Genomic DNA, 15,560 nt, shown 5'->3' with positions numbered 1-15,560 from the left:
TTGCACCACGATACTGATCTCATCGTATTTCATTAAATAACTATTCGAGACAGTGCTCAGCGACAGCTGATTTGATTGGCTGTTTTGTCGGGTATATTGCTCGTGTTCCTTGCATCTCTCCTCATCTTTTCTGATAATCTACCTCACGTAAGACATACCTCATTCTAATGGAATCAACACCACCCACAGACAAGCCCAAACAACCGTAACGTCATAACCAAGCGACTATCGTAATACAAAGCAGCCAACATCAAACGAATCGTTTGGCTCGTAAATTTAAAGATTTTTGTGTTGATACCTGAATGAGGTTATTTAACAGGGGAAACACATACCCGGTGGTCCACGCAAGCCGTCCTGTGGTAGTTTTATGTTTCCCATGTACGTCAGTGCAAGGAGGGTTGCCTCGTCACTGCTATCCAGAGGGGAAGTGTACGCACAAGCGAACCTCCACCGAGCTGTGCCCCCATCTGCGCGCGTTTTCCTCCTGGTTCCACTCTGGTCAGGTCGCGTGTGCGTCTGTTTGTAGTTCAAGTCAGGTCTTGCAGTCAAACAGATAACAACTGCAATGTACTCCAGCGAAGACTACACCGAAATGATACTGATCCACAGGGAGATGCCCCGCAATGCAGCTGAGGCCTGAAGGTTGGATTCACGACGTTTCACAACGCGACATCTACCTTCTACGCATGTTTTTAGACGTAGGGAAATGTGTTTAAGAATCAAGGGAGCTGTCGTGGAAGACCAGTCAGCTACGCACCCGATGTTGCCTGGAAAGTTATTGAGTATTTTGGTGCACATCCCACGCACAGTAAGTATAACTTACACGAAAATAACGAATAAGTACAGTGTAGTACAAACGAAAGTATTATCGTTATATTGCATTTAGGATGAAGTATTATTTGCACCTATAATAATAATAATAATAATACCAGGGGTGTCCGATCGGTCGCGAAATGGACACCACAGTGAAAACCCAATGAAGTTTTGCACAGATGTGTTGGGTTGTGTCTGTAGTATGACCGTCGATCGCATCAAGACGCTCTTTTCAGTTGTGAGCGGACTGTGAGCGAGTAAAGGTGCCTAGAACAACGATGTCTCCCGCCAAGTAGGTGGGCCTGCTGAGAGGCTTCGCCTTTATGAATGCAGCCCACCCAACACAACTGCCACACACTTCCTTCTTCATAGCAATTCTCAGCCGCACTCTGCAGGGGCAGTGAAGACGCTCCTGCAGCCTTTTCGATGGGAAGTGTTTGATCACCCACAACACTGCCCTAATTGGTCCGTCTTGAGTATCATCTCTGTTCACATGAAACGCTGGATACGAAGACAACACTTGGGCGCAGGATACCCGCTATAGAGCAGCGTAGAGAATTATCGGAAAGCACAGGTGGCTCCCTTCTATGACGATGGTGTTGAAAATTTGATATAACACTCCGACAAATGTCTAAGTCGGAGCGGCGAATGTGTAGAGAAGTATCTGGAAAGTGTAGCTAACTCTTGTAAATAAAGTGTTTCAGATTTTGTCTGTGGTTTCCATTTAGCGACCGATCGGAACTTATTTTCTGGACAACCCTCGTAATAATAATAATACCATGATAGTCATTATTATTAATAGTATGAAAGTCATTAGATCTCGCCCAGTAATACCTATTTCTCATCATAATTAGTACAAAGAAGTGCTGCGGCAGACCTGGCAATATCGAGATCTTTGGTACATAGTATTCTGGAGGAACGAAAGTGGTATCCCTTTAAGCTTCACCTGCACTGCAGCTGTATGGAAACGATTTCAAAATTCGGGTATAGTTCTGCCGACGTCTCGTAAATGAAGTAGCCGTAAATCCGGATTTCATCAAGCAGATTTTATGGGGAGGTGAATGCTATTTCACCAAAGACGCCACTGTCAATAGACATAATCTACATTACTCGGCTCCTGCAGATCCTCACTGGCTATGACCACATCACAAGAAAGCGCACTGCTGTGTTAACGTATGGTGCGGAATTCTAGGAGACGACATCATTGGACCAGTTTATTTGGCTCCCAGACTAACTGGGTAGCCGTGTTTGCAATTCCTACAGAATGAGGTGGATCTTGGGCATCTCCTAGAAGACACCCCACTTCAGTTAGCTGTGAGGCACTGGTTTCAGCACGATGGTGCACCAACCCATTCTTGTAGACTGGTTAGGGGATATCTGAACGGTGGATGGGTCGTGGTGGTTGAATTCGATGGCCAGCGAGACGACTGATTTAACTAATGCCCTTGAATTTTTTCGTACGAGATTGTATCAAAGCCAGGGTTTACGAAACGGAAGCAGAAAATCCAGTTGTGTTTAAAAGAATGAATACGTCATGGTTGCGCTACAGAAATGTTAAGAGCTGTCCATGCTAATACTGAGAGGCGCTTATATCTATACACCCAACAAGGCGGACATGCGTTTGAACATTTGTATTGTGAATAATGCAATTATAAAATGGTTCAAATGGCTCTGAGCACTATGGGACTTAACATCTGAGGTCATCAGTCCCCTAGAACGTAGAACTACTTAAACATAACTAACCTAAGGACATCGCATACGTACATGCCCGAGGCAGGATTCGAACCTGCGACCGTAGCGGTCGCGCGGTTCCAGATTGAAGCGCCTAGAACCCCTCGGCCACACTGGCCGGCAATGCAATTATAAAGATCTGCCAATCTATAACATAGGTTTAAAGAAACATCATTTATGATATTATATTCATTGTTCTTTACTACAGTGAAGGATATCATAGCATTTATATAATACTACCAATTTGGAAGCACGAGTTGGTGCATTGTGTGTTGTTAATAAATTATCTGTCGTATACTGATGTGCCTTGAAACGGAAAATTAATATGCTCTGGTCCTTGTGCATATTGTGGTCAGGGACAATCACGCTTTTACACAGACACATCTCTCGAGCCCAGGAACCGAACACGGCTAGTCTTACGTTTAGCAGGGTCTCCGCTCTGTTGGCGTGTAGCTCCTTTACTGTTTTGCAGGCAAATCTTCCGGCGTCTGTGGTATCCGGGTTTAACTAACGTCAGTGGAGAACTGTGTGTGTGGTCCGCGTGGTAGAGGTGTTTGTGTGGCCATGTGAAAAAAAAATTAAGAACGCACAACCGCGATTAATTTCGTACGTAGCATAAGTAACACGTCTAGCATATTTGCAAAGCTGGTGACGTCTTGAAAAAAAATCCGTTATTTTCGTGTGCAAGAACTGTTAGGGACATCTAGGGGCACTTTTAAATGTTCAGTAGTTCTTTAGCAAAAATCAACGTATTTCCATATAATGTTTTTATACGAAAACACAGAGGCATGCACATCGCAATCGGTTGTATTCACATAATAATCTATTATCAGTACAACTTCAAGAACAACTTCAGTTACTAGAATTTTGTTTAATGAAACTCCTTTTGAATATACGCCCCCTTTCAAATGATGAGACGTTAGCTTGGAATACGTCTGTTGACATATGTATAAGTCATATCCCGAACTTTCGTTGGTCTGTATAGGTTAATTGCAATACAGGCTACAAATTTAACGTAAGTCGATTACTTCGTTTTCGTTAGCAGTAGTATCATATTCTACACTTGACCTATATAGGTCAACTAAAGTACGGGATACAAATTTTACAGGTGTTGCTTTTTTCGTCTCGGTTACTATTAGCATTCTGTTCCTCCGTAGATACTAATACTAGCGAAGGTGAAAAGACATACGTTATAATATAGGTCAACTGAAGTGTGGGGTACTAATGCTAACGAAAACGAAGAAATTGACTTACGTAACGTTGGCATCTTATACCTCAGCTGAACTACACGAAGACGAAAAGAAGTGACATATATAAAATTTGTGTCCTGTTCTTGAGTTCATTTGTACAGGTCAAATGAAGAACGGGGTACTTACCTCCGTAGGTCAACTGAGGTAAATGACACTAACGTTATATAGATAGCTTTTTTCGAGTTTGCTAGCACTAGTATCCTATTCTTCAGTTGACTTATGTAGATCAACTTAAGTAAGGGATACGAATTTTACGTATGTGGGTCTCTTCGTGTTGACTAGTACTAGTATGGACTCGAAAATATCGTAGTAATACTACTTCTAGCAAACGGGAAAAAAGCATTAACTGTAAAAGCTGTACTCCGTACTCCAGCTAAGAACCCAAACTTAACGCAGAACAACATAGTACGACAAAGAAATACACGATAAAGATAAATTCAGTACAACATAAAAATGAAAAAAACTAAACTTACAGTACTCAAAGTCATTCGAAAAAAAAGAGACTAGTCTTGCAAGACGTCAACAAAAATCACATGCCCACATACAAATACACAAGAAAGACAATATCACAAGAAAACACAAATACAGACATACATACAAACATATAAACCCAGAAGCTCACATCAACCAAATGAACTAAAATAATAAAATAAATACCCAGATAAAAACATTACGTAAGATAAGAAACTGAAGAATGAGGCACCAACCCTAACAACTCCAAAACCAAAGCAACACTTTTCCTTAATTATTATTTACCCCACAACCCCAACCCCACCTGAAAATAACAAATTTTGCAGGGTACATGCGCCCAGACTTTTAAGAAAACATTCAAACGGGCAATAAGTATCGGGTACACTACGCTTCCATGGATATTTATCTAAATGTCTCTGTAGTGTCGAAATGCGTCTTTTCTCCCTCCCTACAACAGATTGTATGGTTGACCAGTAACCTTTTACACTACTGGTATAAGCCCCAGGTAATGTATATCTGAATTCATTATCATGATACACGACAAGATGCCGAAAACCTCTTTTCCCCAAATCCCTGTATCACTAAAACCCATCGGGAATAAGTAAAGAACCCCCTGCCACATGATCTTCAATTCATTTCAACGAAACTTTCTTCGTTCGGGTGGAAGTATATTATCACATTCTGGAGCTGAAATTACAGTCCCCAAAACCCATAATCCTACAGCAGTTTCCCCCTTCTTGTACTTGCCTCATCGATTTCGACGATAACACCTGGTCCCCCAAAGACTCCCTATACTTTATACACTGAAGTACCAAAGAAACTGGTATAGGCATGCGTATTCAAATACGGAGATATGTAAACAGTCAGAATACGGCGTTGTGGCGGCAAAGCTTATATAAGACAACAAGCCTCAGGCGCAGTTTTTAGACCGGTTACTGCTGCTACAATGGCAGGTTATCAAGATTTAAGTGAGTTTGAACGTGGTGTTATAGCCGACGCACAAGCGATGGGACACAGCATCTTCGAGATAGCGATGAAGTCGAGATTTTTCCCTACGACCATTTCACAGTGTACCGTGGTAAAACATCATATCTCTGACATCGCTGCAGCCGGAAAAAGATCCGCGTACTCTCACAGATTTATAGACAACCCTTCAGATTTATGGTGTCAATTCCCTCCAGGACTAATTCAGACATTAGTCGAGTCTATTCCACGTCATATTGTGGTACTTCTGCGTAATCGCGGGTGTCCTACACGATGCTGGGCAGCTGTAGCAGTTTTCTTGGCTCTCCAGTGTATATTCCCCACAAATTTTCGTACAAAACGAATACCAGTCTAAAACGGTACGCTCACTCACACGACAATCAGGCCTACAAAACCACACAGTATACCTTAAATACCAACAGTATGTACTTTTCATGGTTTCCCTCAAGGCCAGCTTCGATATCTCAGACCATGTTCCTCATCTAATTGTACGCCACACTCGATCTTTGGTACGCCTCCATATGAAGAAATCTTAAGTACGACGAGCACACACTTCTCAGGCGCATATTTTCCCAGCACTCACGACATCGAACTTAATCAGGAAGAAGACCACGTAACTGCAAAAACTAAATGGTTGAGATCATATCTACGCCCAAAGCCTGCTTCAGGCCTTCCATATTCACAGATATAGATAAATCCATACCTACAAACGAAAATCAAAGAGTAAAAGTCGTCGTAAATGAAAAACAAGTCTTCCGAATTATCTCAGACTCAATGAGAATGGAAATAAGTACGAATGAATTGAAAAGAAGATATGATCTAAATGTATACAAAAGACAAAACTCTTACACAATGTCTAGCTCTTTCTTTTAGTAACACATTCATTTATTTCCATTTAAAATGATGGTGCTTATCCACAGAAGATAACAGATTTATTATCTATGGCTCGAAAACAAAGACATTACATCATCTTTAGGAAACTTGAACACTTGAACCTTGTTTTCTGCCATGTAATTTTCATTACCTTTTGGTACGCAACATTTTACGACCACAGTGAAGATGAAACTGCGTAACCGTATATTATGTTGCGTTAAACTCATGCAAGCAACACTTAGCAACACACAATATGATTTCTGTGCTCTTAAATCACAATCTCGTAACGATCACATAGCACAACATGTTTTTATACGCAACACGTTGTTGATACAGTGTAAGACATCTGTCGACTTTCACCGCTTCTCGTAGACGTCACAACTTCAGATTCTTGCAGTTGTTCGGCCTTTCGATCTAGGTGGTGTTGATGGAATGCGATACTCACCCGGCTTTCGGAGACCTAGATCGTCTGTAAAATTACAAAGAATACTTTTTATCTTAGCTGAAAGGATGCCATGTATCGGCCGAGAGACTTTGCGTTTCACGGAATACCAGTGCGAACTCTGAAAAACAAAAAAAGCATCTAAGGGTGTAGTGGGCCCCCGGAATCGAACTCGTCTATAAATAACAGCGTGAGACGACCGTCTAATAAATGCAGTGAGACCCTCTGGTGCGAAAGTTGTTACCTTTTGACAGCTGTAGCGACACTAGCGCTCCAAGGGGCGAGAAAGCAGACATTTAATGTGTCTTAAGGATAATATTTGCTTTTAATTATTTTCTGCTTAATTAACGGAATAGTTGTTATATTTTTGCGTTCCACGTGTTGATAAGTTACCAAGAGTCATGAATTATTGTGAAATACATGTAAACACAGCTGAATCACACTGATTCAGTGACATAAGCTACAGCTCATTCATGAAGAAATACTTTCGAATATGTCTATATTTGCAGCTTATTCTGTTGAGAGCAAGAGAATACAAACACATCTCATGCATGGGAAGCATATATTTCTGTTGTTGTCTATTGTTATTATCATAGGCACTTTCCCTGATACTTAAAACATTGTTATGGGGGCCAACGATTCGCCCATCCTTACACTTCACTCCACTTTCTAATATAGGAATCTTTTTGAATATGTAATCATTTTTGTTTCAAAAGTGAATGTGTTGGAGATTCTTGCCGCTTGTGGCTCAGATTTAGTAACAATTGTGGAATTTGCTTCTCCTGTATTGGGAAATAGTTTTATTGCTTATGGCGGTTTACTATTAAGTTTGTGTGGTTTTCTCTTAAGCTACAGTTGTGTTGACTTATTTGATACGTTAAATAATGTAGCTATTACATTCCATATAGGTTTCCTCCGTTCCACATTGTCCGCCCCGATAGCTGAGGGCCGATTGTCCTCTGTAATAAAAGAACTGAGTAAAAGAATCAACGATCAACTTGAACGAATGACATGTGACGTCCGCCCAGACCAAACGAAACGAACAACACCGAAAAAATGTAAAAAAGTGATCAGCGTGACGGTCTGCCGTCCTACAGGCCCAGGTTCGATTCCCGGCTGGGTCGGGGATTTTCTCCGCTCAGGGACTGGGTGCAGTGCTGTCTTCATCATCATTTCATCCCCATCTGGCACGCAGGTCGCCCAACGTGGCGTCGAATGTAATAAGATCTGCACCAAGGCGGCCGGACCTGTCCCGCAAGGGGCCTCCCGGGCAATGACGCCAAACGCTCATTGCCATTTTCGTAACACATTCACTGCTTTGGCTGAAAAAGTAGCGAACGGAACTCTGTTTTGTTGAGTCGATATACGCCGTCTTGCCGTAGAAAGTGAGGTGTCCTGGTGTTTACTAGCAACTTTTTGTTATTAAAGAAAAACGACATTATTCAGTAAATGTCTGTATGTTAGAAGAGAATCTTGAATAAACTGTCCTGTAGTGTACGGTTTTGTGTCTCCCAGTTCCTTAGGACACTAAGGAATCACAAATGTGGTGTAATTTTTTACGTATGACGATTTTTATAGAACTACATACACTCTCTTTTGTAAGAACTGTGTTACAAATCAATATAAACATTAGTACTCGCACTCGTCGTATTCAGAGGTGTTGTTTACTGGCCGCTTGGGGCGCTACTATCGCCGATGCAAACAAAAACGAGACTGAGAGTCGCGACTGTTACGTTAGACAGTTGTGAGACCAACAGTAGACGCGTTGGAGTCCTAGCAGTGAGTATACGTAACAGCAAAACTCGCAGCACCCGAAAAAGACGGCCGGGTTGAGATATTGTCAGAAAATGGAAACAACAACTGGGCAGAGCACCTGGAAGCTAACTATAAATATAAGTAGATGTTGTATGATGGAACCATCAAGTAACTATAACCCATTCGCAACTGAAAGCCTACCTAAAAAAAAAAAAAAAAAAAAAAAAAAAAAAAAAAAAAAAAAAAAAAAAAAAAAAAAAATATCTGTGTTAGTAGCAGAATAATAGTGTCGTCCACCTTGGAGAGCCTATATTTTCGATTGTAAATGGATATGAACTGTTTGGTCTTTTCCTAAATTGGAGCAGTCTGCTGGAGATTGTAGCCATGGTTTTATCTTCGCCCCACTTATGAGCCTACAGCAGGGAAGGGTAGACGAATTTGCGCGGTTCACCTTCTGCAGAGTGGACAGCTCTCAGACCTCTAAATCCTTAGAATGATAAGTGGGAATATTATGGAAAAATCACAGTTGGCCCAGGTGGAATTTGAAGGTGGTGGGTGGCGACGTGAAGGGCATGCGGCCACCCTCTAATGCTAACATTGTCTAATCTAGAAATTAAGATGCCGAAGCCGTGAAGATACAGCTTAGACTAGGAAAAAGAAGAGATGCTGGACAGTAAGGAGGAAAGATTAAACCTTTTATGATCATCTTTTAGCTCTAAACCAATCATATGTCGTAAAATATAAAGTTTTTCCTTGTGTTAAGAAAAGCAGAAAAATGCTCTACTGAAAATGGTAGAAATCTGCAAACATATGAGACAGCTTAGTATTAACCATCGCAGTACCAAAAGGGGGGTGGGGTGTTACTTTATATCCACCTTATGCAAATATTGTAATTTAGTCAGCTTTTTATATTTTAAAATTAAAGAAAAGTTCATCGTTTTTAATGAATTATTCTATCAGATTCAATAAATGTTTAACAATTTTCAGTTAAACTTAATACAAAAAATTAAGTCTTAATAGTGATACCACTTTTTACAATGAATGTCGTATTCAATATTTTCCAGATCAGGATTTTACTTCAAACATGAATACCTCTTGAAAAAGTATGTTGTAAATAAAAGTCAACAACAATTAACGAAAGTTGCATTTTTTAAAAGAAAGTAACCCCAGGTTGGTAGTACATGTTATGAAAATGCGTCTATATAGCTAAGATATTTTCAAGTTCTGGATCATTCTTAAACATGAGTGCCTCTTTAAAATGTCTGCTGTTAATATAAGTCAAAAACAATTAACGAATTTAGCTTTTATAACTTATTTAGTTTGCACATAAAGTACCTCCTCCCCCCCCCCCCCCCCTTGGTAATGCGCCTTATGGAAAACGTGTTGATATTGCTGGGGCTAAGCAACCAAACTCAGTTTCCTTCTTCCCCATAGTAAAGTTTCAATTATAACTACCGGATTAAAATTATAAATTCAACTTCATATTTCATCAGTAAATATATCTGCACATAGAAACGATTGCCGGCCGAAGTGGCCGTGCGGTTAAAGGCGCTGCAGTCTGGAACCGCAAGACCGCTACGGTCGCAGGTTCGAATCCTGCCTCGGGCATGGATGTTTGTGATGTCCTTAGGTTAGTTAGGTTTAACTAGTTCTAAGTTCTAGGGGACTAATGACCTCAGCAGTTGAGTCCCATAGTGCTCAGAGCCATTTGAACCATAGAAACGATTGTTTCCTTTTTCAGTTAAAATGGTTCAAATGGCTCTGAGCACTATGGGACTTAACTTCTGAGGTCATCAGTCTCCTAGAACTTAGAACTACTTAAACTTAACTAATCTAAGGACACCACACACATCCATGCCCGAGGCAGGATTCGAACCTGCGATCGTAGCGGTCGCGCGGTTCCAGACTGTAGCGCCCAGAACCGCTCGGCCACTCCGGCCGGCTTTTCAGTTGATGTACGTAATTAATTCTACATGTAATACTTTTTAGTATAAGCACTCCACATGGTATAATTTCTGTATTTTCTGTGCAGAGAATATCTAAGTCACTCGTTATTTTATCTGTATTTGCGAGATTCGGTTTCCACCTGACGAAGGCGTAAAAAGCCGAAAGCTGATTCGTGACTAAATAAAATTTTTCTCTGCAGACGAATTTCGTACTTAATATCATTAAAATTTTGCTATTTGCTATCCTTTCTTCATTCCTTCTTGGTCCTGCAATGTATGTATGAAAGTTTCTAAGCTTTTCACCACACTTATCTTGCAGTAGGCTGCTGAGTACCCTGGATAAAGTCAGTAGGACACTTATCGATAATGTTTTCTTTTTTGAAACCCAAAACTAGAAAATAACTGTTTACCTAGTAACAAATGTTCTCTCTGATCATAAAGCATCATCAGGATAAATTGCCTAGTGCCTTACGGTAAGGATACTCCTGAGTGGACATCAGTTGGAATAATTAACAACACCAGGAGAAATGTTGTTAAGAATAGTTTACAAGAAATGACCTGGGATGAAATTTATAATGAATCAAATGCTAAAATAAAATTTAATCTATTCAGTGAAAAATTCTTATCATAATTTGAAAATAGCTTCTCATGGATCATTAGAGGGATTACAGAATCTCGTGAAAGGAAAAGAGAAATTTGTCTTTTGGCAAGTAGACACCCTGCAGTAGTTGAACACTACAAAAGCTACTTAAAATTACTACGAAAGATTATTACAAAATCAAGGAACAAGCATATAATATCAGAAATCAGTAATTCCAACAACAGATGTAAGGCTGTATGGAATGTAGTACAACAAGAGATGGGATAACCAACCACAGAACAAGACAACATCACTACTGAACTCCATGGAAGGGCTGGAAATGATGAGTCACAGGTAGCAAATATATTTAATAATAATTTCTTAAATGTAGTGGGAACGATAGGGACAAACAGTTCAAGAGAAAAATAACAACGGTATGTTGAAAAAGTAACTCTCACAAAATCCAGTCATATGAATGTATCACCAGTTTCATCTTCTGAAATTAAGAAAATTATACATTCTCTCAAAGACAGAGGCTCATCTACTTTTGGTGCTTTTTCCAATAGAGTACTAAAGATTTCCTCCCATATAACAAGCCCAGTCTTATCTGAAATTTTTAATGCATCGCCAACTCAAGGCATTTTGCCAGTGACTGAAATATGCCACTGTTAATCCCATTTTTAAGAAAGGCTATTTCTTTCCCCCATTCCTGTCAATTATTCCCTTATTCTCTCCCTGAAACTCTGTACAACTTCTGGTATAGTCAGTTTATCCAGGTCCCATCTCCTTAAATTCCCACCTTTTTGCAGTTTCTTCAGTTTTAATCTACAGTTCATAATCAATAGATTGTGGTCAGAGTCCACATCTGCCCCTGGAAATGTCTTACAATTTAAAACCTGGTTCCTAAATCTCTGTCTTACCATTATATAATCTATCTGATACCTTCTAGTATCTCCAGGCTTCCTCCATGTATACTACCTTCTTTCATGATTCTTGAACCAAGTGTTAGCTATGATTGAGTTATGCTCTGTGCAAAATTCTACCAGGCAGCTTCCTCTTTCATTTCTTACACCCAATCCATATTCACCTACTACGTTACCTTCTCTTCCTTTTCCTACTATCGAATTCCAGTCACCCATGACTATTAAATTTTCGTCTCCATTCACTATCTGAATAATTTCTTTTATCTCATCATACACTTCATCAATTTCTTCATCATCTGCAGTGCTAGTTGGCATATAAACTTGTACTACTGTAGTAGGCGTGGGCTTCGTGTCTATCTTGGCCACAATAATGCGTTCACTATGCTGTTTGTAATAGCTTACCCGCACTCTTATTTTTTTAATTAATTATTGAACCAATTCCTGCATTACCCCTATTTGATTTTGTATTTATAATCCTATGTTCGCCTGACCAGAAGTCTTGTTCCTCCTGCCACCGAACTTCACTAATTCCCACTATATCTAACTCTAACCTATCCATTTCCCTTTTTAAATTTTCTAACCTACCTGCCCGATTAAGGGATCTGTCATTCCATGCTCCGATCCGTAGAACGCCAGTTTTCTTTCTCCCGATAACGACATCCTCTTGAGTAGTCCCCGCCCGGAGATCTGAATGGGGGACTATTTTACCTCCGGAATATTTTACCCAAGAAGACGCCATCATCATTTAACCATACAGTAAAGCTGCATGCCCTCGGGAAAAATTATGGCTGTAGTTTCCCCTTGCTTTCAGCCGTTCGCAGTACCAGCACAGCAAGGCCGTTTTGGTTAGTGTTACAGGGCCAGATCAGTCAATCATCCAGCATGTTGCCCTGCAACTACTGAAAAGGCTGCTGCCCCTCTTCAAGAACCACACGTTTGTCTGGCCTCTCAACAGATACTCCTCCGTTGTGGTTGCACCTACGGTACGGCTATCTGTATCGCTGAGGCACGCAAGCCTCCCCACCAACGGCAAGGTCCATGGTTCTTGAGGGGGGGATTTCACATTACTTATCTAAAACTCAACCGATGGATGTCGTATCTAAACAAAATAATGCAGAAAGTTGCACTTCGTAATTCAACCTACGTAGTCCGGGGGACATTACTCTGACTGGAGAGAAATCATGTATGGGGTTCCCCAGTGCCCAATCTTAGATCCACTGTAGTTCCTCATATATGTAAACGACCTTCCGTCCAATACAGGACGAGCAGTATTAGTTCTTCTTGCAGACACTAGTATTCAATCCAAGCATGAATACAAAAACCGAAGAAACGGTAAACAAAGTTGTTGGTAGTATGACTGACGTTTTCTGCGAATGATCTCAGTCACAACATATTCAGCTGTGCACGTGTAGGGGTATTACACAAATGGAACACATGGTGAGGAAATAACAAACAGGGTGGAAACTTCAAAATTCTTAAGTGTCCATACTGATGAGAATTTAAATTGGAAAAAAATAGATACTGTAATTCCTAAAACAATTTAGTTCAGCCAAGTTTGCACTTACAATCATTGCAAATCTTGGGGAGAGACAAATGAGTACGTCGCCATATTTTGCAGATTTTCATATGGAATAACGTTCTGTGGTAACTCATCCCTAAGAAAGAAAGTCTCTATTGCTCTGAAACGTGCTGTGAGAATAATGATAATATGTGGTCTTCTCCAAGGATCATCTTGTAGACATCTATTTAAGGAATGAGGAATTTGTTTCGTCATGAAGTTTGTTGTAAATAATACACTGCAGTTCGAAAGGAACAATGATGTACATATTTACAACACCAGAAGGAAAAATGACGTTCATATTCCACATTAAGTTTCTCTTTAACACAAGAAGTAGAACAAGATGTTGCAAAAAAGATTTTATTTAGATCGCTTCTAAACCTGCATCTATATGTACATCTACATCTACATAGGCACTCCGCAAGCCACCTTAAGGTGCGTGGTGGAGCGTACGCTGTACCACTACTAGTCATTTCCCCTCCTGTTCCACTCGCAAATAGAGCGAGGGAAAAACGTCTGTACGCCTGCGTATGAGTCCTAATTACTCGTATCATATCTTCGTGGTCCTTACGCGCAATGCATGTTGGCGGGAGCAGAATCGTTCGGCATTCAGCTTCAAATGTCGGTTCTCTAAATTTTGTCAATGGTATTTCCCGGAAAGAACACCGCCTTCCCTCAGGGAATCCCATTTCAGCTCCCGAGCCATCTCCATAACACTTACGTGTTGCTCAAACCTACCGGTAACAAATCTAGCAGCCCTCGTCTGAATTGCTTCGATGTCTTACTTCATTACTTAGCCACTGATAAAATGTCTGACAGACAACAAAGTATAGTTTGAACATAAACTGAAAAAGTTTGTCCTTGAGTGCTCCTTCTATTCAAAAAAATGTTCAAATGTGTGTGAAATCTTATGGGACTTAACTGCTAATGTCATCAGTCCCTAAGCTTACACACTACTTAACCTAAATTATCCTAAGGACAAACACACACACCCATGCCCGACGGAGGAATCGAACCTTCGCCGGGACCAGCCGCTCAGTCCATGACGGCAGCGCTATAGACCGCGCGGCTAATCCTGCGCGGCAAAATGACTCGTTCCACATCATTACGATTTATTGTGCAAAATGATCCATCGAACATGAAACGACTTTCTTTCGTTAGTAGGAAATGTGACACCATCTCTGCAATATTGGCACATATGAAAATGGTTGAAGAGTTTGCACAATAGTGTGGCTCGCTTACCTGCAGCAGGATGAAGCAGATGGAGTAGATGAGCGCTCTGCGGTGTGTGGGGTCCGTGAAGATGAGGGTGGGCGCCACGGAGGAGGACTTGTGCTCCTCCACCGTCTGCAGCACGCGCTTCATCTCCTGCTCGACGGCCTTGGGGTCGTCGGCCCCGCGCAGGCGCATCAGCGAGCGCTCGGCGTCGGCGTCGCGGCCGCGCATGGCCAGGAAGTAGGGCGACTCGGGCATCCAGAGGAACGAGGCGGCGAACGCGAGCGGCGGCGCCAGGCACGCCCACGCCAGCGTCGAGAACGACACGTACGCGCCCACCGCGTAGCAGTACAGCGTGCCCACGTTCAGCAGCACCTGCCGGCGTCCGCCACGTGAGTTGAAAGGTCCAGCTCCCAAAATTTGGTGGTTAGCCAAGTCCGTGGACCGTGCCACTGGTCACCGGACCACGTAAATAGCCCACACAGTCAGTCCGAGGCAAAGGGTCTGGTACAAAAGAGGGAACTGGTCCTAGACCAGTGGTTTCCAACCTTTCTGAGACCACTACCCCTAAATGCAATTAGATGTTAGCCCCCCCCCCCCCCCTCCGCCTCACCGCCTCTCCACCTGCACCATCGTCTTCAACATTGCCGTCCAACGAAAATTAGCAATGAAAAAGAATTTTCCCTGAACACTGTCATTTTAAAAAGGGCAAATGATAACAAATGACATCTAGTTTTAACTGAATTTTCCGCTGATGTTTGACAGCACACGATAATACTACTAAAAAAAAAAAAAACAATTCCCAATGCTCGCTGTCTGTTAGTTGGATTTTCTGTTGCAAGGTGAAAACGAAACTCCACTGCGGAACTTCATAGAACTTTTAGAAGCTGGCCTCGGTGGAAGATCAGTTTGGATTCCGGGGAAATGTGGGCCAACGCGAGGCAAGAGTGACCCTATGAATTATCTTAGAACATAGGTTAAGGAAAGGCAAATCTACGTTTATAGCATTTGTAGACTTA

The 15,560-nt window shown here is 41.4% G+C and overlaps 1 protein-coding gene across 1 annotated transcript in view; it reads right to left on the bottom strand.

Annotated features, from left to right (window-relative positions):
• The window catches only part of LOC124612971 (facilitated trehalose transporter Tret1-like), a 115,350-nt gene that overhangs the window by 63,405 nt on the left and 36,385 nt on the right, over window positions 1-15,560 (bottom strand). The window contains exon 3 of the mRNA XM_047141499.1: window positions 14,569-14,916. Within this exon, the coding sequence (XP_046997455.1) occupies window positions 14,569-14,916 (348 nt within the window). The remainder of the gene's footprint in view (window positions 1-14,568; window positions 14,917-15,560) is intronic.

The sequence above is a fragment of the Schistocerca americana genome, chromosome 4 (assembly GCF_021461395.2).
Source record: "Schistocerca americana isolate TAMUIC-IGC-003095 chromosome 4, iqSchAmer2.1, whole genome shotgun sequence".
Taxonomy (NCBI): domain Eukaryota; kingdom Metazoa; phylum Arthropoda; class Insecta; order Orthoptera; family Acrididae; genus Schistocerca; species Schistocerca americana.
The sequence above is the reverse complement of the archived record's forward strand: the minus strand, read 5'-3'. Positions and strand labels throughout refer to the sequence as shown.